The sequence below is a fragment of the Tenrec ecaudatus genome, chromosome 6, assembly GCF_050624435.1.
Source record: "Tenrec ecaudatus isolate mTenEca1 chromosome 6, mTenEca1.hap1, whole genome shotgun sequence".
Classification (NCBI taxonomy): domain Eukaryota; kingdom Metazoa; phylum Chordata; class Mammalia; order Afrosoricida; family Tenrecidae; genus Tenrec; species Tenrec ecaudatus.
In genome coordinates this window covers 100,065,993-100,090,089 of record NC_134535.1, presented here as the reverse complement: position 1 = coordinate 100,090,089, position 24,097 = coordinate 100,065,993, and the positions used below count along the sequence as shown (strand labels likewise).

At 41.0% G+C, this 24,097-nt stretch overlaps 1 protein-coding gene across 3 annotated transcripts in view; it reads right to left on the bottom strand.

Annotated features, from left to right (window-relative positions):
- The window catches only part of DENND5B (DENN domain containing 5B), a 171,872-nt gene that overhangs the window by 33,831 nt on the left and 113,944 nt on the right, over nt 1–24,097 (bottom strand). For all 3 annotated transcript variants that reach the window (XM_075551910.1, XM_075551911.1, XM_075551909.1), the window contains 6 exons: nt 22,235–22,385; nt 17,880–17,973; nt 14,903–15,034; nt 13,366–13,518; nt 11,615–11,693; nt 2,080–2,161 (listed from right to left, as the gene is read on the bottom strand). In XM_075551910.1, the coding sequence (XP_075408025.1) occupies nt 2,080–2,161; nt 11,615–11,693; nt 13,366–13,518; nt 14,903–15,034; nt 17,880–17,973; nt 22,235–22,385 (691 nt within the window). The remainder of the gene's footprint in view (nt 1–2,079; nt 2,162–11,614; nt 11,694–13,365; nt 13,519–14,902; nt 15,035–17,879; nt 17,974–22,234; nt 22,386–24,097) is intronic.

Below are 24,097 nucleotides of genomic sequence, written 5' to 3'. Positions count from 1 at the left end.
GGTTATCAAAAGTTATACTGAAGTATATTTAGGCTGAAACAAGCAGTAGAGCAGTGCATTACTTGATATGGCTAGCCTTGCTATTTAGTCTTTGGGATTCCCACCACATGATTGGGTGGGATCATACAGACAGTGGGTGTGTAGAAGTCTACTGGGGAGATTGGTCAGTTTTGCCCTTGGCTGGGTTTAAAGTAAGCCATCTTAGCGGTGGAAAGCGGGGCTCTCCATACTGTCAAAAAGAAGAGTCAAGAGCGAACCACAGCCTTTGGAACTGTAGGGGCCTGTGGGCTGTATGTCCCAGATTCCGGAGGTAGAAAGCTGTGACACCAGAGAAGTGGTGGCAGGCAGCGGGAGCAGCAGCAATAGGAGCATGAGGCAGCGTGCTGGGTTTCCTGACCAGTGCAACAAGTAAAGCTAGGTGCCTTCAGGCAGGAGGCTTCCTGGTGAGCAGGGTGCCTCCCGGCACTTATCGGAGAGCTAGTTTTGCCAACCCACAGGATCTGAGCCAAGCACCCGCGGGCTGAGGCTTAGAGTAGAGTGACCTTTGGGCATCTATCAGCATATCTAAAAGAGCTGTAAAACATTTAGTTTGTGGCAAAGCAGCCAAGGACCAGAGAGAGGCAAGCCTGAGGTAAAACTGAGAAGATGCCCCAATCAAAGACCTTGTACCTGGATAACCACCCTAATAAACTTTAAGACGGTATTACCTGTGAGTTCTGAGTGGCTATTGAAACAGACGAGAGCAAAGCAAAAAAGTACAAAGTGTCTTCAAAGGGATAGTCAGTATGAGAATTGGTAAAGACGTGTGGTGAATTTCAATGACTTGGTATGGCTGTTCTATTTGTTGTCTTTGAAACTCCCACCAAACAACTGGATCAAACTGGGTGGGAGTATGCAAATAAGGTGCAGAAGTCTCTCATGAGGTAATTGGTCAGTTTTGGTGTTCCATTGGGTATAAAGTGTTTCTAAGTCTATTTTAAATATGGTACATATAAGGTCTAGAGAACTTATGAACATTGTTTCATGTTCCACACTATTGTTAAGTGCCATTGAGTTGGTTCCAACTGGTAGCATCCTACCCTGCAAAAGAAGAAAACATGGATGGGTGTGCCCGGCCATCCTCACAGCTGTGCCTTTACGTTTGAATCGTGGTAGGAGGCACGGTGTCAATCCCTCTTGTTGAGGGCTTCCCATTTTTTGCTGCCCTCTTGCTACTTCACCAAGCATATGATTCTCCAGGGCGGATCTCTCCTCACAGCATGTCCTACATGTGTCAGACACAGTCTCACCATCCTTACCTCTAAGGAGCATTTTAGACAGATCTGTCAAACCCCAGTAAGTGGTCAAGCAAAGATGTGTCACCATTGTCCATGCTGCCACGTCTAGCTTTCCTTTCACAAATATTTGAAAAACCATATAAACATCCACAACAAATATTCACAAAGCGTACCCTAAGAGTTATAAGTGCTATATTTATTATAATGTCCACCTTTATTAAACCCACATTTAAGAGGTGGTTAAGTAGTGTACTTACATTTTTGAGAGACAAAAGTCTTCGCCGAACTTCTTCAGTAAATCTATTTTAAGATATTTTGATGCCTTGTAAAGATTTCTAATTTCATTACCTGGGAGTGGTAATTCTCCAATTTATATATGCTTAAAGCTAATATACCTGACACCATTTTTTTCCCAAACCAAGTAACTTATCATTTTCATATTTTTGGTCTGAGAGGGTTTAACCAAGTTCATGGAAAAGTGGGATTGAAAGAGAAAAATCCTTTTCCATAAATGTAAGCAGTAGGTATTGAACAAACCAAACAAGCGAACAGAACAAAAGGAGTTAAAGTTTAGGGAGCCTTTCAAACTCTTCTTGGCTACATTTTCCTTTTCTGTTTAATGTAAGGAATGAATATAACAGTGTAAAACTAAAGCAGACAAAATGACAAAGCATAAAAGTGGTTTCTTCAGAATATATAAGCTTGAGAGAATAAGATATACACATTCTTTTTTTTAAGCACAATTTAGGAGCAAGCCATCATAGGAAAAGCCATTGCCATGTGCTATGTACACAACCAGTACCTCATGTCTTGGATAAGAGAGACCTTAAGTGTTGGCAGCATAACTCCTGAGTCAGATTTTCTTCTTTCTGGTCCAAGGGTCACTGTATAGAAAAATATCAGCAATGTATTAAAAATTACTTTAAAAGTGAATTTTAAAGACAATAGAAAAGTTCAGATCCTTCCTCTAAATGTTTCTATGTTATTAAAACAACATCAGTCATTTTTCCTCTAGTCAATCTGGGCTGCGCTTGGAAATTTAAGACGAAGCATAACTAGGACCCTAACTTTCACCAAAAACACAATATGAAAAAAGCCCACTTAGCAAATGATGCAATGTGAGCAAACTGTGGCAACAAGGGGCAGCCATTTTTAAACTATTCACTGAACAAGTGCAAGTAGCTGAGCAGCTCTGGGTTATAACAAAAAAGGGGGTGATGTCTACAAATGAAGCTATTAAAATATGTGAATCACTTCTATGTTCATGAATTTCAGTGACATTACTTTACTATATGCTGGAAGTGTTTTTTGTTTTTTTTTAAATCTAAGGGGTTGGGATCTAACCTGAGAAGTTTCTAGTTCAAAGTTCAGAACCCAAACTATGTTCTGACTTGGCGACCATATGCGTGAGAAGGAAACACTGCCAGGCCCTGTGCCATCCTCACAACTGTTCTTACGTCTGAGCCCATCAGTGAAGCCACCATGTCAATCCATCTTGTCAAAGGTCTTCCTTCTTTTGTGATGCACCTACTATTTTATGGAGCATGATGGCCTTCTCTAGAACACCATGCTTCTCCTGGTATGTCCAAAGCACATGAGACCAAGTGTCACCATTCTTGCTTCTAAGGAGCACTCTGGCTGTCCTTCTTGCAAGATAGATTGGTTTCTTTTGGCAGTCCATGGTACTCTGAATATTCCTTGCCAACATCATAATTCAAGCCAACGCCATAATTCAAATGCATCAATTCTTCTTTGGCCTTTCTTATTCTATGTTCAACTTTAACATGCATATGAGACAACCGAAAATACCAATGGCTTAGGTGAGACACACCTTAGTACTCAAAGTAACATCCTTGCTTTACTACTTTAAAGAGGTCTTTTGCAGAAGATTTACCCAGTGTGATCTGTCATTTGAGCTCCTAACTGCTGCTTCCATGAGCACTGATTGTGGATCCAAGTAAGATGAAATCCTTGACAACTTCAATCTTGTTTATCATGATGTAACTACTGACTGAGTTGGGAGGACTTTGAGTGGTAAACATACTGAAGGCGGCAGTCTTTCATCTTTGTCAGCATGTGCTAATCTGGATGCTGAACTCTCCCTCCTGTCCTCTAGCTTCTCTGATTCCTTTCTCAGCATACAGAGGAAGCACAGCGAGGGGGAGAGGACACGACCCTGACACATACCTCTCCTGATTTTAAGTCGCAGCATTCCCTTGTTCTCCTTGCGCCACTGCCTCTTGATCCATGTACAAGTTCCGCAGGATCAAAATGAAGTGTTCTGGAATTCTCGTTCTTCTTAAGACTGTCTACAGTTTGTTATGATCCACACATCCGAATGCCTTTGAAGCCAATGAAACATCTTTATGGTGTTCTCTCCTTCCAGCCAAGATCCATCTGGCATCAGCAAGGAGAGCCTTATCCATGTCCTCTTCTTATTCTGGCCTCTCACTGTACTGCTGGACCTATTATTCAATGACCCTCAGCAGAATTTACTTACGGGTGACGTCAACGATACTGTTCTATAACGTGTGCAGCTTATACCTTTCTTTGGAACATATATATGTATGTATGTAAAATGTAAGTGAGTAGCCTTCACTTAGAAATGTAATATTCATGAGTCATATTTATATAATGAAAATTTATTCCTTTGAGTAACAATGGCTAAGTGTACTATTGGCTGATGTCCTGTAGTGGAGGTGCTCATTGCTAGTGAGCTGCTGTGGAATTCTGTGTCCTCTGTTTATTTCTATTTGCCCTTCTGTAAATGAAGCCTGAGGTGCAGTATCATCAGTACCCAATATATCAATATAACTAGAATTCAGGGATTAGAATTGGGATGTGTTGAATACTAAAGCTGCTGTTTTTAGATCCATTCTACTTTAGGGGCCTAAGATTGAATGCTGGAAGACCTAAATATTTGTGAAATTTGTATTGGAGAAAGACAAGCACCTTTTTGGTGAGGGTTTGGCTAGGCCAACCTAAAGGCAGCACTTTCTGGGCCTTCCATATCCTGGGAGGTTTGGGCCCTTTGGGGGCTGTTTCTGCTGGCTCACCTTGAGACCCAGTAAATCATGGACTGGAGGGACTGTTCCAGAAACTTGCAGGGAATGTGCTGTGTTTATCTTCTGTCTGGGACTGTCACCACTTCAGTGTGTTATTAATGAAAACATACACCCCTTTTGGGGGGGAAGGTGAAATGCCTCAGAGAATGCTCCTGCACTCCAGGTGATTAGACAGGAAGAAAGATGGCCACACGAGAGCTAAGAAATGGGCTGAGAAAATTACATGCAAGGCAGCAGAGGGGAGCCGAAACGACAGCAAGCTGGCTAGAGGGAGACACGACGAGCAGCAGCCATGTCTCTGGGAGCAGAGAGCAGGTGAGAGGCTCTAAATGAAGACTGCATTTAAAACACAGTAGCATCCGCAATGCAGGTAAGCACAAGCATTGTTTTAGACCCGAGCAGTAGACATGATGAAGATATACAGGGAAGATGAATACTGATCTACAGTCCTAACGCCTAGCCGTCCTTCCATCTCCAGAACCCTAAACTCGAATCACCCTTTACTAGTCAATGTTCTTGACACAGTGCTGTGTTTTTCATGTCTCTATTTTGAGTCTTTGTTATGACTCACTCTTTAATGTTCTTGTATCTTCCTCCCTATTTATAGTCTACTATCACTTAACACATTGAAGACCAGATAGTTTTTTAACCAACTTACCCAAATGGCCAGGTATTTTTTCAGTTGTTAGTTATGTTTTTGCATTAAACCATAAATGGGTTTATATCTCACCAACTTTTTATCATATTTATTTATAACTTTGTTTTTGAATATAAAACATCTCACATTATGAAACAATATTTTGCAATGTATGCGGAACATTATTACTTTAATGAACTATAATCTTCATGAAATTATAAACTTCTTGTAAAAATAATCAACATAATCCATATTACTTTGAAACAGTAAAAATACAGTAAATCAAACAAAAAATACATTATTTGTTCCCCAGTGTTCATTTGTTGATATGCTCCTTTGTTATACAATGCACTATTGTTACTATACAACTATACTATACAACTACATTGAGAAACAAAGTGTGCAAATATTATCCCTGAAACATTGTGCAAATATTATCTCCTAGCCCTTTGGTTTGATTAGTTGTGGAGACCTTATCCTAAACAGTGACAATTATTTAATATATTGTAGTTAGCATAGGACCTATATATAAACAAGGGTTCCTAGTACTTTTTTAATGCATGGTATTTTGTATAATATTTTTCCCTGAAACGGTACCTTACAAAATTTGCAATATGCCTGGTTTCACTTCTTTTTCCATGGCAGCACAAACTCTACAGGCTCTGGTAGGAAATTTCTTCTTTCCATTGCTTGAAATGAACACAGGTTCATGCTGCTTCACGAGTTATCTCGGGATCTGTCCATAATAGATGGTGAGCGAAACACCCGTGTAAACTTGGGATCCGTCCGCAATGTGTTAAGATTGAGAAGTAGTGTAATTTAATGGTTAAGAACATGGGCTTTTTGAGCCCTACAAAAAAAATGAAGTTTATCCACTGTGTGAAATCTTTTCAGAATATCCTCTCTCTTGGCAAACTGCCGAGTCCTTCCCTCTTTTTAACAAAGCTGTAAAATTGAACTTGTATCCCAGAATTTAACACAATTTACTGGAACTGAACTACAATGCCTCCTGATGCTCAGGTTACCGTATACACTTGAATATAAGCCGACCTGAGCATAAGCCGAGGTACCTAATTATTACCTGGGAAACCAGAAAAACTGATTGACTCGAGTATAAGCCTAGGGTGGGAAATGAGGGATGTGAATTAACACAGAGACCAGAGGGGAGAGATGGAGCGCAGCCACAGACACATCCTTACCAGTTCAGCTGCTGGCATAAGTAAATCACTATGGGTGCTTCTGCGAATTGGAGCCGTCCACGTCATAGGGCCGCTCTGATTGGTTAGATGTGAGTAAACAAACATTCCAAGCCCTGCAATATCAGCAGGGCTTTGAGTGAACAGCGGAGGAACAGCAATCACCCACGAGATGTTACACCTCGCTGGGATACCACGGACCCGTGTATAAGCCGAACCCCAGTTTTCCAGCACATTGTGCTGAAAAACTTGGCTTATACATGAGTTATACGGTATATAACCTCTGAGGCCCAGTTCCCTGCTGTGTAGCCTCACTGAGGTCAATGAGGCCATTTAGGACTAAATGATAGATCCGCAAATACTAACTTAAAACATTAACTTCTTGGGAGAGGGTGAATATTTTGAAAATGATAAATTCTTGTAGCGTTTATTTTTTCCTCATTACTAAATGGAGTGGCTGTGTGATGGTAGATTTGAGAAAAAGAAGTAAGGGAGAAGGGCTAAAAGTTATCCCAAAGTCCGGTTGGTGGGAGAACTGACCACAGCAGCCAGAGAAACCAGTAAAGAAACAACACAGCGGCAGGATCCACAGGACGTGACGTCTGAATGGATATAGGTAGGGGTAAGACCCAAAGAGTTAAAACTAACAGGAAATCCTCAGAGTGCCAACGCAAATTATTCTAACATGCATTATTACTCCTAATTAACTTTCTTTTGATATTTTTAATCTTAGTTTTGTAGCTGAAGAAACTGAGGTTCAAAGAGGTTAATAAAACCTGTCCATAAGACCAAACGAGTAACATATGCCCAAAACTGGAGGTGAGAGGTCAGGGAAATTGGATTTAAAGAAAGTGGAGATTGCAGGGAAGAAATAAGGACTGTGCTGACAAACTGCAGGGATTGTAATCAATGTCACAAACATTTTGTGTACAAACTATTGAGAGGAAATTCTCACGTAAAGCATGATGCAATGTTAAAACCAAACCAACCCCTTGCCCACTAGCACATGTTAGACAATGCACAGTGCTGTTGTCATATCCTGTGGGCTTGCTGCTATGAGATAGAGAGAGCATTCTAGCTTCTAGCTTGACTGACAAGAGGATTCAGGTGCCATTAATTGAGAGAGAAGGACAGAGGAAGCCTGATTGGACAGGAGGGAGAGATGCTGAGGAAATGAGTTTGACAGAGGACTTGATGAGTTTGAAATCCCACGAAGCCCTCAGAGATGGCTAAGAACCAAGACCAGTCAGAGACTTGAGGCTAACTTGCTAATGGGACAGCTAGATGAGGGCATCGAATTAGGCAGCAATAGTTGATTAGTGGCTTGGGAAGGAGCGTTTACAAGTCAGATTAGTTCTCTCTGCCATCAGGCTGATTCCAACTAAGGTTACCAGGAAGCTTACTCCAAGAAGAGATGATTCCTAACGACTGAGATGTTACTTCCACTGCTGTGGCTCCTGCTGTTAAGCTTTGAGCAGGTGGCACTCCTGGCAACCCTACACAACAGAACGACACACTGTCAGATCATGTGCCACCTCACCACTGTTGCAGTCACTGTGGCAATCCAGCTCCATGAAGCTCTTCCTCACTTTCACTAACTTTTTCTTTTAGCCAGCAGGAGGTCTTTGTTCAGGAGCTGGCCTCTCCTGGTAACAGTCCAAAGTACATGATATAAAATCTCATTGTTCTCACTTAGATCAAGCACACTCTGGTTGCACTTTTTCCAAGGAAGATGGGCTTGTTCTTCTGGCTGTCCACAGTACTTTCCATATTCTTTCAACACCGTAAGTCAAATGCACCGATTCTTTTGTGGTCTTCCTTATTCAGTGCCCAACTTTCACCAACATGAGGCAACTGAAAATTCCATGGCCTGGTCAGTCTCACCTTAGTCTTCAACATGACATCTTTGTTCTTCAATACTTTAAAAGAGGTCTTGTGCAGCAGATTTGCCCAATGCAGTGAGACTGCTGCTTCCATGAGTATTGATTGAAGATCTAAGCAAAAATGAAATCCTTGACAACTTAAGTATTTTTCCATTTACCACTACTATTAATTGATTCTCCTTCATTGTCAAGATATATACATTTAATATTTAGCCTCAGGAATCCCTTTTGCTTATCTCTTGAATCAACACTACTGACAGTAAGCTTATAGAGAGCAGAGACTATTGTCATATTTTTATAGAATTGTACACAGTCTATAATTGCACAGGCAAGTAATTCACAGAGAAAGTTTGAAGAGTGACCCCAAGCTCCCGGGTTAGAGCCCCATAAGCATGTATGAACCGCATTTCCATCTCTTTCCCTTACTCCTACCTCCCACCAACTGATGTAGACATCCATTTAAAGTTCAGTGAGAGGTTTAACAACAAGGCTTATGGTTAAGTATCCTTACGCCAACATTTCTAAAAGAAAATTTGGTGACAGAGCTCAAGAATTTTTTTTTAAGACTAATAGCATTAACATTTTTCTTTGAAATAGGATTTCAAATTACTAGATGAAGTGGTCCATGCTGAAAAAAACAAAAATACAAAACCAAAAATCCCTCACTGCCATCGAGTCGATTTTGACTCATAACAACTCCACAGGGCAAAGTAGAACAGATCCCCCGCCTACTCCCCGTGGGTTTCTGAGGCAGTGAATCTTTCTGTACAGAGGAGCTGGTGCGTTTGAACTACTGGCCTGGTGGTTAACAGTCCCACATGTAACCCACGACACCACCAGTGAACAGTTTTCCCCACTCGGATCCTTCTGCTGATACAGGCCCTTTCCATTCCTCTGAAAAGCTTAAACGACCAAGCCCTTGGTATCAGCTCATTTTTCCCTTGCCTCTCTGCTCCCCCTCCCTCATGAACTCTTGATAATTTATAAATTATTATTTTCATATCTTACACCGACTGCTATCTCACTTCACCCATGTTTCTGTTGTCCGTCCCCCACAGAGTTAGGGGGGTTATACGCAGATCACTGTGATCGGTCCCCCCTCCCTTCCCCTACCCTCGTGGTGTCGCTACTCTCATTATTGGTCCTGAGGGTTATCTGTCCTGGGTGTCGTTTTAGAGCTCTGAGCTGTACCAATGCACATGCCCTGAACTAGCTGGATTTGTAAGGTAGGACTGGGGTCATGATAGTGGGGGGTGGGGGTGGGGGAAGGAAGCATTAAAGAACTAGAGGAAAGCTGTGTGTTTCTTTAGTACTACAGCCTAGATCTTGCCCGTTTGCATTTCTTTTTGTTCTTCAAACTCAAAGAATATTGAAAAGGAACAATGATTTGAGTCCCTTGAGGATGCCCAAGCTGATGTTTTGATGTGATGTAAATCCAAGAGCACAGAATTCAGAGAAGATTTAGAAAAATGAAAACTCCAGAAGTGTTATAACATTATTTATAGGAACTTATCCCTCTAGCCAGGCAGCAAACTTCTATTTTAAGCGGAAGAAGTGTACACACTTAAATGGAGACTATGTCATGAAACAAAAGCTCCACACTATCATTGTTTTGTTTAATAAAAGTCTCTATGATTTTGTCGCAATACTCTGTTTGATTTGCCCACAGGCAGTAGTAGGATTCAGCTGGTTCGCACCGGTCCAGCAGAACCAACACCTAATGTGTGGATGAGTGTGTGAACTGGTTGTTCACGTGGCACCTGTCACCAGGGTTCTCTCTAAGGTGGGGGCCGGGCAACTCCCAATGTGGAAATCACACATTTGAATTCCTTACATAAAAAACATTATTTGTTTACATTCATCTGCACAATAGTGTATTCTAAGTGCCCACAGTAATGCTCATTCTGTCCACAGGTATAAAAATTTAAGGCGGAACTATGTTTGTCATATTTATTCATTCATTTAATATAACTCATTATACTTTTGATGAAATACTATTTTCATTCCCTTGTGCTTGTTACTTCAGTAAGTAAACATGTAAAGAGAAAAAGTACCAAACAACCAGATGGTGACATGCTGGCATTCGTTTCAACTTTGGGCTATGCCCCAAATTCCCATGAGATATTATAAGTGAATTATGAAATTCTGGAGAGTAAAGAGCTAAAAATATTGTCAGGACAATTGCTGTCAGGACAATTGCTGTCAGTTGCCGTCTCTAACATACCAAGCACAATGACTATTGTCTAACTGGATTACCTCTAAAGGAGCGGGATCCTACTCCTACAGTGAAAAGATGGTTACACATAAATGACACAAGCTTGGATAAAGGTGAAGAATATTTGAAGTGAGGATGCCAATCAAGAAGCAATATGGAAACACCTTAAATGACAAATTTATTGTTTTTTTCAGATATGACTTAATATGTTTTCATTAATATTTTAAAACTCTTATTAACAATCTAGTTTTGTATGCCACTTTTATTGTTCTTATTTAAGAATTAACTGTATGAAATAATAAACTTCCTTCTGGTATATTTTGTTATACTTAATCAAATGGTGATTATGGCAGCGAATTGGTTGTTACATTACTTGAATCCACTACTGATCATGGGTAACAGTTAGAGACAGTTTTAGGGCAGAAGCCAATGTATTTTCACTTTTTCAGTAGGGAGATAACACTAGAGAATGCTTTCAAAGTCACTCTGAATCTTTACAGCTAAAATAACACCCTGGGATAGGAGACATTGACACTGAACATCGAGGAGCTACAGGACAATTTGGTACCAAATTCATATTCCTATTGTCTCATTAGCACATTTAAAAGCAAGGCTTCCATAGTGAACTCATTCAGGCAGTGTTGACCTCTATGGGAAGGGAGGAAAATGGGGCTGGGGATGAGCATACAGCATTCTTAAAACTTTGCAGGACTTTATTTCTCAACTAGGCAACTGGCTCATGGCTTTTAAAAATAGTACTTTTAATACCCTTCTGATTGTCTAAATCAATCCACACTTTTCAAAGAGTCCCAAATGACTGATTCTGTATAACACATTTGATCTTTTATTAGTGCTCCATGGCCATTTCTACTTTTTTGTGGAATAGGTACTACACACAGAGAAAAGAAATTCTTTGCTGTGGAAAATGTAAAATCAGAATTTAGAGTTGTTCTAAACAGTGGGCATAACATTTAGCTTAAGGATAGAACTCTTAACGAATTATGACATGTCTAATGTGTGTTGTTTTCTGTAAATGGAAGAAATATGACTCATGTAATTTTTAGAGATATATACATATATGAAAGATTATTAATGGTGGCCATGAAAATTTTCTTTAAGAGAAAAAAAAGCACACAACATATTCTAAAAATGGCGAAAGCAATATATACTTGCATGGTGAAGCTCAGAAAGGTTAAGTGATTGTCCCCAGATTTCACAGCTAATAAATCATATTTTAAGTCTGAGGAAGCTCAGTGACTCCAACTGACAGACAGACTAGGGCACTGTTGCCTCATTTGGCCCAGTGCCACCAGTTCTAAAATCACACCAATGAGCTCTCACCTGGTGATTCTGCAAGGTGTTCTTGTTTCTCTTCTCTGTCCTGAAATTGAATTAAATGTGACCACAGCGCCGACTTCCCCTGAAAGTAAAGGGTATATAAAAGTTTTAATTTTGTAAGAAATAACTAATTAAAAATCCTCATCAAAACCGTTTACATTACACACACTGTTCACTGAAACACTACTGATAATCAAAAGGTAGAAACAGCCTAAATGTACAACAGAAGAATGGATAAACAAAATAAGTTCAATATGTACAATAGAGATGAAGTCCTGAAACAAGCTATGACCTCAAAGAACCTTAGAAATCTTCCTGAGTGAAATAAATCAGCCACAAGACAACAAAGATACCAGGAGGGCTTCCAAAGGTTTGCAGAAAACGTTCCATTATATTTTGTCTTTCCCCCAAATTTTTGAAGCCCCCTCAAATGGTCTCACTTCCATAAAATATCTACAGTGGGAGAATGTATAGAGACCAAAGTTGCTTAGTACTTATCAAGAGCAGGTGGGAGGGAGGAAATGTAATGTTTAGGGGACACTGAACTTCTGTTAGAGGTGAAGGGAAACTGCTGGTCCTGAACAAGCAATGAGTATCATTAATGTCACTGCACTGTACTTGTGAAAATTGTTAAAATGGTAAATACTGTTACATATATTTTTACCAAAATAAAAAAAAATAAATTAAGATGGCCATTTAGAAAGCTCATCCACTGTGATATTCTAAGTGCCTTATTCCAGGTGTTATGGAGGTCCTCCTCCGCCTGCCTGAGAAGACAGACAATAGTCCGGCGGAGGAGGAAAGTTAGACCAAAAGGCCCGTGAGCGGGCACTACACTTCTGACCTTGGCTGTGCAATTAGGGCTCCGTGCACCAGCGACATTACCAACCATGGAATCAAAAAGCTCTAGCCACCCAGATTGTGGTTTGTATACATCCACTGGCAAATATGTTTGGATATGTGGAATAACAAAAAGGGAAGAAAACTAGGGTGCAAGGAAAAAAGAGAAGGAATGAAGGAAAATGAGCATTAACAGAGGGAAACAAAATCAGAAAGGGAGACCAGAGTAATAAAAGCAACAAAGTCATTTGGATTTTTCCACCCTGAAATGAAATACGGTTGTTTGAAATAATTATTAATTCTAGCTGGGCAGTTAATTTTCCCCAGACAGTGACCAAAGACATTTAGTGGAACCTGCCGAGAAAACGAGGAGCCTGGTTGTCCAGCGGGCTAAACACTGGGTTGTGAACCAAAAAGTTGGCAGTTCGAAGCCACCAGGAGCTCTCCTGGAAGGAAGTGATGGTCTGCTTCCATCTCCGAAGCCCATTGGAGCACTCTGGCTCAGCCCTACACGGTCACTAGGAGTCAGAATCAACTTAGTGGCAGTTGATTAGGTCTTTACAACAGCGAATCAGTTGTTGAATTATTTAAATCCACCACTGACCACAAGTAACTGTTAGAGGCAGTGGCAGTAGGTACGCTTTTTAAACTTGTGGGGGATTCAATTTCTGCAATGAACATGCTATTTTCCTCTTTCTTGGGTTTCTCAGGATAAGACTCCAAACCACTTCTTGGTCATAGGTTCTATTTCCATTTCTGGAGGTAAAATCCCTGTTGAACATCTCTAGTCCTCCTGTGACTAGGGAATACCAACTCTGATTTCTCGATCTTTTCTTCCGGAGATATCCTTTCTCCTCGTCACTTTTCGTAGTCGGGTTTCTAACTGGTCGATCACAGCGTCTCAAGCGGGTTACCTGCTTGATCTGCAAGCCGTGGCTCCAGAGCCTTTCCAGCAGGTCGCAGAGGCTGGCGATCAAGGTGTTCTCCTCCAAACCGGTTATGTTTGCTTCTCCGTGACCCAGTTCCACCGCCTCGTGTCCCATCTTCTCCACCAACATACGTTTCGTCTGAAAGCATCACAGGTGGTCACTCCAGTGGTGAAACCAAAAACCCACATGCCAATTACTGGATTAGGAGACATGACACCCATCATTCCATTTCTAACTGCAGACTTTTAATCACCCTGGGAAAATTGTCTTAATCTCTCTAGTCAACTAACTGGATCTATAGTAGCATGCATACTTTTACTTTTTTGTCAGACAAACAGAAGGTCATTAAGGAGGGAATAAGACAATATTTTCAAAGCACCTCCTCATGTGGAAAAACAATCAGTACAACAATATTCAGATTACTGCCTAGCTTGACTAGACATAGAAAGCCAAACAGAACATACACTGTCAGAATCTAGAACCTCTCCGGTCAACGTAATGCTGGCTTCCCACTGCCCTCAGCATCTTAACGTGCTAGAAATAGTTGAGCTAAGTTCATTTTCTGACTATGTAGAGAAAGTACACAAGCAATTATTTCAGATAAATAATGGAAGTTATTGGCTAACATGATTGTTCAAGTTTTGTAAATTTCTAATGTTACCACCATTAAACATAAATGTCTGTGCAATACACACAAGCACATAGCACAGCCTGTAGGTATGTTGTTGAATGTATGGGCCGAGAGGAGGCTGCACATAGGTACACTATCACAGATTAAATTGTGTCCACTTGGCTGAGTCTTGATTCCCAGTACTGGGGGTTAGTTCCAGCGATCTGATGGAATTATCCTCCATTCTGGGACATGTGTTCAACATCTTACCCTCTCCTATGCAGGCGACCGGACTAGGCTGGGTTGTAAGTCCCACTCTTACTCAAGTCACTCCCCTGACTCAAGCCACATCCTTGCATGAGTAACACCTTTTATTTCACAAGAGATAAAAGAGAAATGAGGAGGGACCTAATATCACCAAGAAAGAAGAGTTGGGGAGGGAGTATATATTTTGGACCTGGGGCCCCTGCGCTGAGAACCCCCTAGACTCAGGGGAAGAATGATGTGAAAACATATGGAGTTCAAAAAAACAAAACAAAACAGTGGGCAATGTTGAAAGGATCTTCTCCCAGAGGTGACAGAAAGCTGGCACCCTGAGTTCAGACTTAATGCCCCCTAAAATGAGAGAGCACACAGTTGTTCTGGTTAAAGTCACCCACGCGTACCATTTCTGTTCTCACAGCACCAGATGACAAAATCTGCGCAGTCTTTCATCCAGGATGAAAACATCCTTGACACAGCCTCTGACCAACATCTGCTCATGGTGGACACGAGGGAACCATGGTTGAAAGGGGAAAAAGCTGTGCAGGGCTCTCATGTCCCCCACGCTCGAGTTCCTGAGCTCAATAAGGAGCACACGAAGTCTGCGTCACAGGCTCATCAATGTACCCACCTCGCGTTGCTAACACATACCTTCATTCTACATTCTCTTAACAAGCCTTCGACGAATTTCCAGTTGGTCTGCGCAATCACTGCTGGAGAGAGGTCTGACAATTTGGGTTGTCTCAGGTTTTTCCCTAAACTCCGTGCCTCTTGCATATATTTCTAAAAATCAAAGGGCATTTTCATATATACATACCAGATCATCTTATCGATTTAAGCTTACAAAAACAAGCACAAGGTGCAACAAGAGAAAGCATCAGTGTCAATGTACAACAGTTAAATTTCGAATGCATCAAAGGCCGAGGACATGCACACTCTCTTCTCTCCCTCTGTCAACTCTTGTTAAAGTGAGAGTGACAATAACCTCACCAGGTTAGATCTCATTCAAAGTGAGACAGAGTGTAAAGTACATGACATATTTACAGTAAATACTCAAAGGCAGCTTCCTCTAGTTTAGGTTTTTAGTTGGAAGTCCTCAGGAGTGTGTTTAGTCAGAGCCATGGTTGGGATGAAAACATTTTGGTGTCTGGATTACTAGTTGAAGGTTTTACGGAGACCCAGTGGTTCTCAGATCCCCAGTTTCTGCCACTCCCAAGAGACTCAATGTACCAGTACTTCTAGCCTCTTTGGGTAGTAATCTCCAACTCAGACCCTTTCTCTAATCACGTTATAATGGCAAAACCAGAAAAAATGTACTAGTTCCAGGATCTGGTTACAATTGGTTTTGTGAGCCAAGCATATCAGCTAGCCTCTGTGCAGTAAAAGGAGCGTCACACATGCCTCCCACCTCCTGAAAACCAGGTGGGCTCCAAATTCAGGAGGCCACTTGCTTGTGTTAAAGGGTCGCTGCCTTTGCTTGTGACCAATCTGGAGACAAAGTGGACCCACAGTACAACTGCTAGAGTTGGTGCTACCTCTCCATGGACTGCAGAAAGCCAGGCAATGCTCTTTCTGGTTAGCTTATTTCCAGAAAAGCAAAACAAATCAGCCCAAGTGATTAGTTCTGGACATAGGCACTCTCTTCTTCCTACGTTACCTATTAAAGTCTGCCTAGATGCTGACATCAGGACCACAGGGCAGAACTTTCAAATAGTCCAAGTATTTTAGGACAATATTTAGAGGCTGTTTCTAGATGCCATCAAGTCAATTCTGACTCACTGCTATCCCATGTGACAGCAGAAATGTCCCACGAGATCTCCTGGGGAGCTTTGGGGTAAGTCTGACCAACCAGCCTTTCAGGGAGTAGCTGAATGCTAACCATGTGTTCTACCAGGGCTCTTGGTATTTAAGAGACAAACCACTCTAAAGCTGACAAATGTTCCACAGGAGATATTTTTATAATAATGTCTACTTCTCTATTGAGGAAAGTAACTTCAGATCACCTATTAAAACACATCCTATTATTCAGTAAATTCTTTAACACCAGGCTCTCCATAAATTGCCTTACTCCATGAACTGGGGGTGACTAATAAAGAAAAAAACATCAAGTCAAGTAAATTTAAGCTGATATGTCTTGATGGGTAAAAAAGAACGTACAAGCAAGAGTCCTAAGCTAGTCTTGCCCTCAGGTAAATGGCTATTTAGTGAAAACTCATAAGTAAGGTTAGTGGAAAAAGTGTAGGCCTAGAAGGCAGGAGTCTGGGCTCTAGGTCCAACTCCACTCTTACGTGTTTGTTCAAATATGGCCAAGTCCCTTGTACCTTTAGTTACATCATGTCAAGTAGGACAAGATGACCATTTCTGTTCCTGTGAGCACCAAGAGTCTATGGCGCATGACTAGATTTTCTGATCAAATTAAAATGTTGTGGAGATAAAACCCAGCAAAAGAAGTTATTTGAAGATGAATCTCTTCTTCAAAACGCTTTACTACCCTCCCCTTGCCCCACCCTTTTATTAGCACACATCACCACAAACAGGAACCAAACACAAGAGGAAGCGGAGTCACGGAGAGGCTGAGAATTCACGTCACAAGGTGATGTGAGGTGTTCTAGAGCTATGGATACTCACGCAAGTGTCAAAGTCAAGCCACACCAAAGACAAGATTTGGGCACATCTGGCAATGCACTTCCAGGCAACGAACATACCAGGCAGCACTCAGAGAAGGATTTTTTAGGAAGTCGTGCAGGAGGAGGCGGACCCTCATCCCACTCCCAGAATGCCATGGAGTTCTGACAGACCAAAAGTTTCCCGGAAGGCTAAGAGGATGGAGATGTGCCAATGACAGGAAGGCAAAAACAAAAAAGAAAGAAAAGAAAGGAGGGGGAAGGAGGGAGAAGAGAAACAAGCAAAACAAGCATGCACATGATAACAATATCAAAAACGAGGGAGCACACACACACACACATACACACAATAGCACTGCACTTGTTATGCTTCAGTTCTTAGGAACGTGCTTAAAATCATAAACACGAACAGGTTAACAAAAAGCAATCAATGTCTGGAATGATGTTTTGTGCTTTATTTCTACACATTTGAGTTCAGTGAATAGTTAATACATCTTTTGACTGCATTTTAAAAATATAGTGAAAACTTATCAGTATTCCAATGTGTGATGACGGTTTTACTTTCAAATAGTACAAATAAAGCATAAGGATCTTAACTTAAAAACAAAATTTTAGAACACTTTTAAAAAGCAGTGTCAAAAAGTCAAAGAGAGTGCACAGGTAAATGTATCTCTGCCTGAGTCACAATCTTAAGCCAGAAGGACAATTTAAACCTGATGAGTTTACTAACAGACCGATGTCAATGTTTAAAATGACACATTGACAGACTATTTACCTGAGATTGGGTGTGGTACAACAGAGGTACTTGTTTTTAGATGTACTGAAGTTACTTTAAAAAAAAAAAAACCACCCCAGTGTTTTCTGTTGTTAGCTGCAAACGTTCTAAAACGTAAGTGCGCGTATCTGTTAAAAGAGCGCCAGGGGAGCCCCACAATGATGGCCCACTGGCGAGGGGAGGTGAACCTAGTGGCGGCTCTCGGCATCCAGGCGGGTGGCCCACATACCTCTCTCATGTCGTTGTCTAGTCCAATGTGTTCAGACTGCTGGCGAAGGCGTTCTTTCCTGCGCTGTGTGGTGGCACTCCGACTTACCCAGCGACTGAAACGCCAACCGCACCCAACAGGGTGTAGGTGGAAACAGACAAATAAACAAAACGTGGTCACTCTCTTAAACAGAAAGAATGACCTGCTCAATACAAAATATGAACAAAACCTACTTTTCACCTTATTTTTTGTTCTTTTTCATGTATTTATGCATTTCTAAGATTGACAGTCTCATCTATAAGTCCCCTTGAACTACTCCATTATAATGTTCTCTACTTTCTCTCAGATTGAGGTCTTTCTCTGTTTACAAGGTCACTGATGCTGGATCCTGGTTTGCTGGGCATCTGTAGCGGGAAGCAGGGAACCAGGCGGGGCGAATGACGAAGCCAGTAGCTGAACTGATTGCTGACTGCAGGGGATGGCAGGCGGAGGGTGGAGGAGTGAGGAGTCGCTGTCTATGGGTACGAGCAGGAAGAACAGGCTCCAGAGCTGAGCATGGTGTTGCCTGCACAACCCTTCTTGATATGGCTGACATATTTGACTCATGATAGCTCAAATTCTTAAAAATGTGGAAATGACAAAAGTTTGAGTGACAGGTTTACAAGCCCCCCCACCTCAAAAAAAAAAAAGCTGTCGTGTCTGCTTATTACTGTACAACTCAACCCCTTCATGAAATTTGGTTTCTTGGTTTGGAGATTTAGTGTCATAATCTTATGACCCTAAGGGGCAGGTCCCATCAGGGGGGTCACCATTAGTCAGGATCCATTTGGTGACAACAAACAACAACAAGCATTCCCTACTTCTGGTATCTCATTTATATATATTTCTAACTTTTCACTATCTGACATGCTAATTACTTTACACAGTAAGTTTCTCGATTGCTTCCTTATGCCAGAAAGCAGAAATTTTACTGTTTCTTTCATGGCTAATCTCCCAGTGAATAGTGCTCTCAAGTCCATTCCAATGTCTGCCAACACCAAACAGGGTTCCAAAGCTGTAAGTCTTTACGGGAGCAGACAGTCTCACAATTCTTCCAAGGGGTAGTCTGTGGGTTTGAACTACCAATCTTGAGGTTAGCAGTCCAACACTTACCTGACAGTGCCACCAGGGCTCCTTAGTGAGGACTATACTGCCTATCAATATAGCAGGAGTTCCTTAAATACTTACCAAGTGAATTAATAAGCATCTACTACTATCAAGAGGAAATTAAAACTATAAAATTTAACAGTTTACTCACATCAATGTGATTCCAATAGTTAAGATGTGTTATGAACATTAATGATGAGTGGAAAATCCATTGGGATGGAAAATCTCACCCACTTTTAAAGAACAGAATATTGAATCTTGTATCATAGATAGGCAAATTTGAATCCACACAGTGATCAACATCTTTTAGCACACTTTGAAGTTCACTGTTTGTAAAACCAGGGAAAATTCTTCACTGAAGGGTTAAGTTTTATAAATTAATTAAGGTAATTTAAGTAAAAATAATTAGTTCTTAGCTATTTGTTTCTGTCTCGTCAGCAGCATATTAAATTCTAGTAGCAATCCTCTCCAAGACAGCAATACCAACACTTGTATTGCGCACAAGATCAGAACATTTTTAAAATATAGTCTTTCACCTTTGTAGTGAATCATTCTCTATATACCCTGTCTATTTCAAAGAGTGAAGCAACACTTTTTTAAAATCTGTCATTCTTCCCGTACAGTGTCCCTTTCCCAATATTCAAAAGGATGCTGGTACCGAACTCCCAAGGGCCTCTGTAAATGGGACATGGTGAGAGAACATTCGATCCGGGTAAGGAGTCTTGGGTTCGAATCCCAGCTCTGACACAAATCAAGTCTCTGATTTCGAACAGTACACACCATCTTCAAGGGAACTGTTTGGTATCAACCACAGCTTCAAGAGACTACTGAACTTGCTTCCCAAAGTACTATTGCATGTTCGAGTCTCCTCTAACAGAGTCGGTTTCAGGCAGAAGTGAGATACATCTGAGGTTCCCCCATTCTGGAAGGATTTCATTAGACAGGTTTGAAAGGCAAGTGTCAAGTTGCCTTCTTTCAATGTTTTATGTTCTTCAAATTCCTGGGGCGGGCAGGGAAGGGACCTTCCAAGCTAATTTCCTCTCTGAAATTATACTTTTATGTTCTGGAATGACAGAGCCAGACAGTATATGCAGAGCAAAGGACAAGAGTTTTGGGTCACTGAATCGTAGCTTTAAATCCTGGTTTCAACATCTCCTAGCTGTGATTTTAGTGAGAGTTGTTGAACCTCTCTGAATCTCATTTACAAAATTAATGCAATACTGTACTTAACGCCATTAGCAGATAAGCTGGCCTAGAATCTGCTTAATAATGTGAGCTAGTACCAGCCAGGGGCTGTGGTGATGCTGTGGGTTACGCACGAGGCTGCTAAGCATAAGGTCAGAGGTTCAAACTCACCAGCCACTCCTTGAGAGGAAGATGAAGACCCAGTCTCAGAATCCCTAGAGAGCAGGCTGACTCTGTCTACCCTAGGGGTTTGCCATGAGTCAGAATCGACTCAGTGGCAGTAGGTTTTTGGGTATTATCAGCAATAGTATCTCCATGACTACCTGTCTCTTTGCACGAGCAGCCTCCATGAGCAGTTAAAGTACACTTTAAAGTAGAACGAAGGGGCTAACAGAGGGTGGTAACTTCTCAAAATAAACCAGAGATGAAAATTTACTGAGATCGGTAAGATGTTGGAGATTTAGCAGGATAAATATTAAAGGAAACAAAATAGCAGGTAAGTGTTGTTCCTAACTCACACAAACCAGTTTTTTCCTTCTGATGTGTCTTCTATCACTGTACTTAGCTCACATTTGGACCTAAATAAATTAGTAATTCTAACACATTTCAGAAACATTCTTCAGCTACCCAGCCAGGAAAATGGCAAGGTTTTCATTCCTTTCAGATTATTAACAATGTGATATTAATAACACAAATATGAACACAAATATTCCCACAGGTACATGTATTGTAAGAAATCCACAATACCTAGCTTAGTAGTGTTTACTATCTTTAAAGATGAAATAAATGGGCATGACCATCATATATTGTAAAGATCATTTACTATGGTTGCTTTTTTTCTTTAGCAAGGAATCATGACAAACATAGGAAAGGGGTAAGTACCCCAAATTCTGCAACCATATAATTTAATAGATCATCTGGAGATAGAAACATCTTTCAGGAAACGTCTCCTTACTTACTTGGGTCAAAAGGCAAAATACACTTTCTTATTCGTCTGATTCTCTACTTGGCTTTTGAAGAGTCGGGCAGCTTGGGGCCTCCTCCATTTTGGGTGCCCTGTCTCTTCAGCCCTCTACCCCATTCTCTTCTTTTCTTCCATCCCCTCTCCTCTCCCTTGCTCTCCTCCATTTCTTTAGTGCCTGCCTCCTTTTCCCTTTCCTTCCCTGAGTCTCCCTAATGTGGCGATCACAGATGTTGTCTAAGGTGAAAGCACATTCAGTATTTTGGTAAGAAAATAGCGAAGTGGCTATTTGTCCAAGGTTCCTGAGCCGTGGCTAGCAATGATCTGAATTCCAGCATTGCTCATTTCCAGTTCAAACCTTTTTCTTCACAACTTCCCATATTTCCCAATAATATTCTCCTTTGCTTCTCATAGATCAAGTTTTTATTGTTCACTTTTCTTTTTTGTAATTTTTCTATCAAGAAACTCTCTAAAACCAAGTACTGTTTTTAGTTCACATCAGAATCTGATGGTTTCTGAATGGCATCATCTACCACGAAGAATGGCAAATGCAAAAACCCACTGCACACTGAGTCAACTGCAACTCACAGAGACCCTAATGGACTTAACAGAACTGTCACTGTGTTTCTGAGACTGCAGATCTTTACGGAGCAGAAAGTCTGTCGCAGAGCACAGCTCTGCATGCAGAGCTCGTGGTGGTTTGAACTGCTGACCCTAATGCGTAACCCACTGCATTGCCAGGGTTCCTTGGATGAAGAATAAGACTCATAATTCTTGCACTTGATAGTAAGTGCAAAACAGTAAAACCTACCTTGTAAAACTTCTATTATAAAGTATTCAGGTTTATATTTATACACAGTCATTTAAAGTGTGGCAACAGTGTACATTAGCAGAAAAAAGGTTATTAAACATCTCTAGGTTATTTCCATCATAGAATGAAAAGGCAAATGCTCACGGAATTTCAGTGGGTATTTCGAGCGGGCTATATCAAGAAGACACAGTTAAGCACGGCTGCTCTACTGAAGCAGCAGGACATCCCACTTTTCAATCACTCTCAACCAACTGCTCAAGAGAGCAAGCTTACTTGTTATTGGCTGGTCCGGTTGCTAAGACATCTGACTGTAACTTTGGAAAAAATCCTCGCTCGTATTTGCCTTGACCAATTTTCATATCAAGCAGATGTGGGTGGATAGCTGTGTGATCCATTTTCATCAGGCGCTGCTCAATTGATTGGGCTAAAATTAAATTTGTAACAAATTAGAGACACTTCATTGGCTAACCCTTATGAAACAATGCTTCCTCTACTTATAAGCCTACCAGGAAGATAATCAGATAATTTGAAAATTTATTTTTACAAAGGCTCTTCAGAAATCAGTATATTGTAAATAAAAAATAGTGGTAAATAAATATTGATTTTCATACTTGTTAAAAGCAGGGAAGCAGGAATGAAAAATCAATATATAGTATTTTCCTTAAGTAGGAAATTCTATACTATTAAATAAAACATGTGGTCCTAAGTACATTAATGAAAATGATGGCAAACCAAGATATTTTCAGTGAGCCACAAGGCAGTCTGAAGGGAAGGAAGAAACAAGCACATGCTCTCATTGCTTTCTTTGTGCACAGACGCGTTAAACATTCATGCCTCTCCACTTGTAAAACTAAGAGGCTGCGTGAAGTGTGTGACCCCACTCTTTGCAAGAGCCACCTTCTCATTAGTAGGACTCATTTAGGAGTGTTTAGTAGATCACAGGCATTGCAGAGAAAAATTAAACATGCATTCAGAAAAAAGTCCGGAGAATGAAAAGTTAGCCTTTACAGAATAATATAGGTAGACTTAAACGGCAGGAGCTACTCAACATCTCTGTTTTAAAGTCTTGAAGGTAGGTATATTTAAAGTCTCAAAAGCCCAAGGATGTTAACCATTTCTCTGACACGAGACAAAAAAAAAACATCTACTTTTCAAGAGGAAATTCGTATCTGAGGAGACCAGTCTTTTCGTGTAGTACAGAACACTAAATAGGAGAGCAGGCCGTGATGACGGCTGTGATAGAACACACAGTGGGAAAGACTAAGTTTTGAATGCAGTGAAGAGAAAATAGATGGCATCAATATTTTTCCAGGGGCGCTGGTGGTTCAGAGGTAGAATTCTTGCTTGCGGTTCCCATGCAAAGGCCTCAGGCACAGTCACCTCCATCTGCCAGCAAGAGTTACGCTCTGCTACGAAGCCGAATGCTCTCTCACAAAGTCCCTAGGAGTGAACTTGACTTAATGCAACACAACAGTGACAACCTAAAGCTGAAAAGGTTTCAGTGGAACCTCCAGGCTAAGAAGGACTGGGAAATAAGGCCTGGCAACTACTTATGAACATCAGCCAACAAAAGCTCCAAGCATCACAACAACGGCCCAATCTCCAACTGATCGTGGGGACGGTGCATGGCTAGGCAGTGCTTCGTTTCATTGTGCACGGGGTTAACCACGAGCCAGGGGCTGATTCACAGCAGCTAACAGCATCATAAATATTTCACTGATCCGTTTTTATTGTCCCTTTTCAGTAGATTGAGTTATGATGGTTCTTCCCCACATATACTCCCCAAAGGCTTTTTTCCTCCTGAGGAAGGGTGAGTTTGTCCACGACATTCTTTTCTCTTGTCAAACAAACATGCTTAACACCCTATGTCACCTTACTGCTTCACCCTGCCTATTACAGTGCACTTGAAGGGAGCAATTCCCCTAATTTCATTTCACAACCCATATAAATTTATGTTAAAACTTCTTGAGTTTCATTATAGTAATATGTAGCTTTCTTGAAACATAGTCATATGTTCACTGCTGGGCAAAAAAATGCCATCTTTTAATGTGAAATTAAATTGGAGTTAAAAAAAAATTTTTAACAGATGCCCCTTGTCTCTCTATAATCCTATCTATACTTTAAATGCTTCCTAAT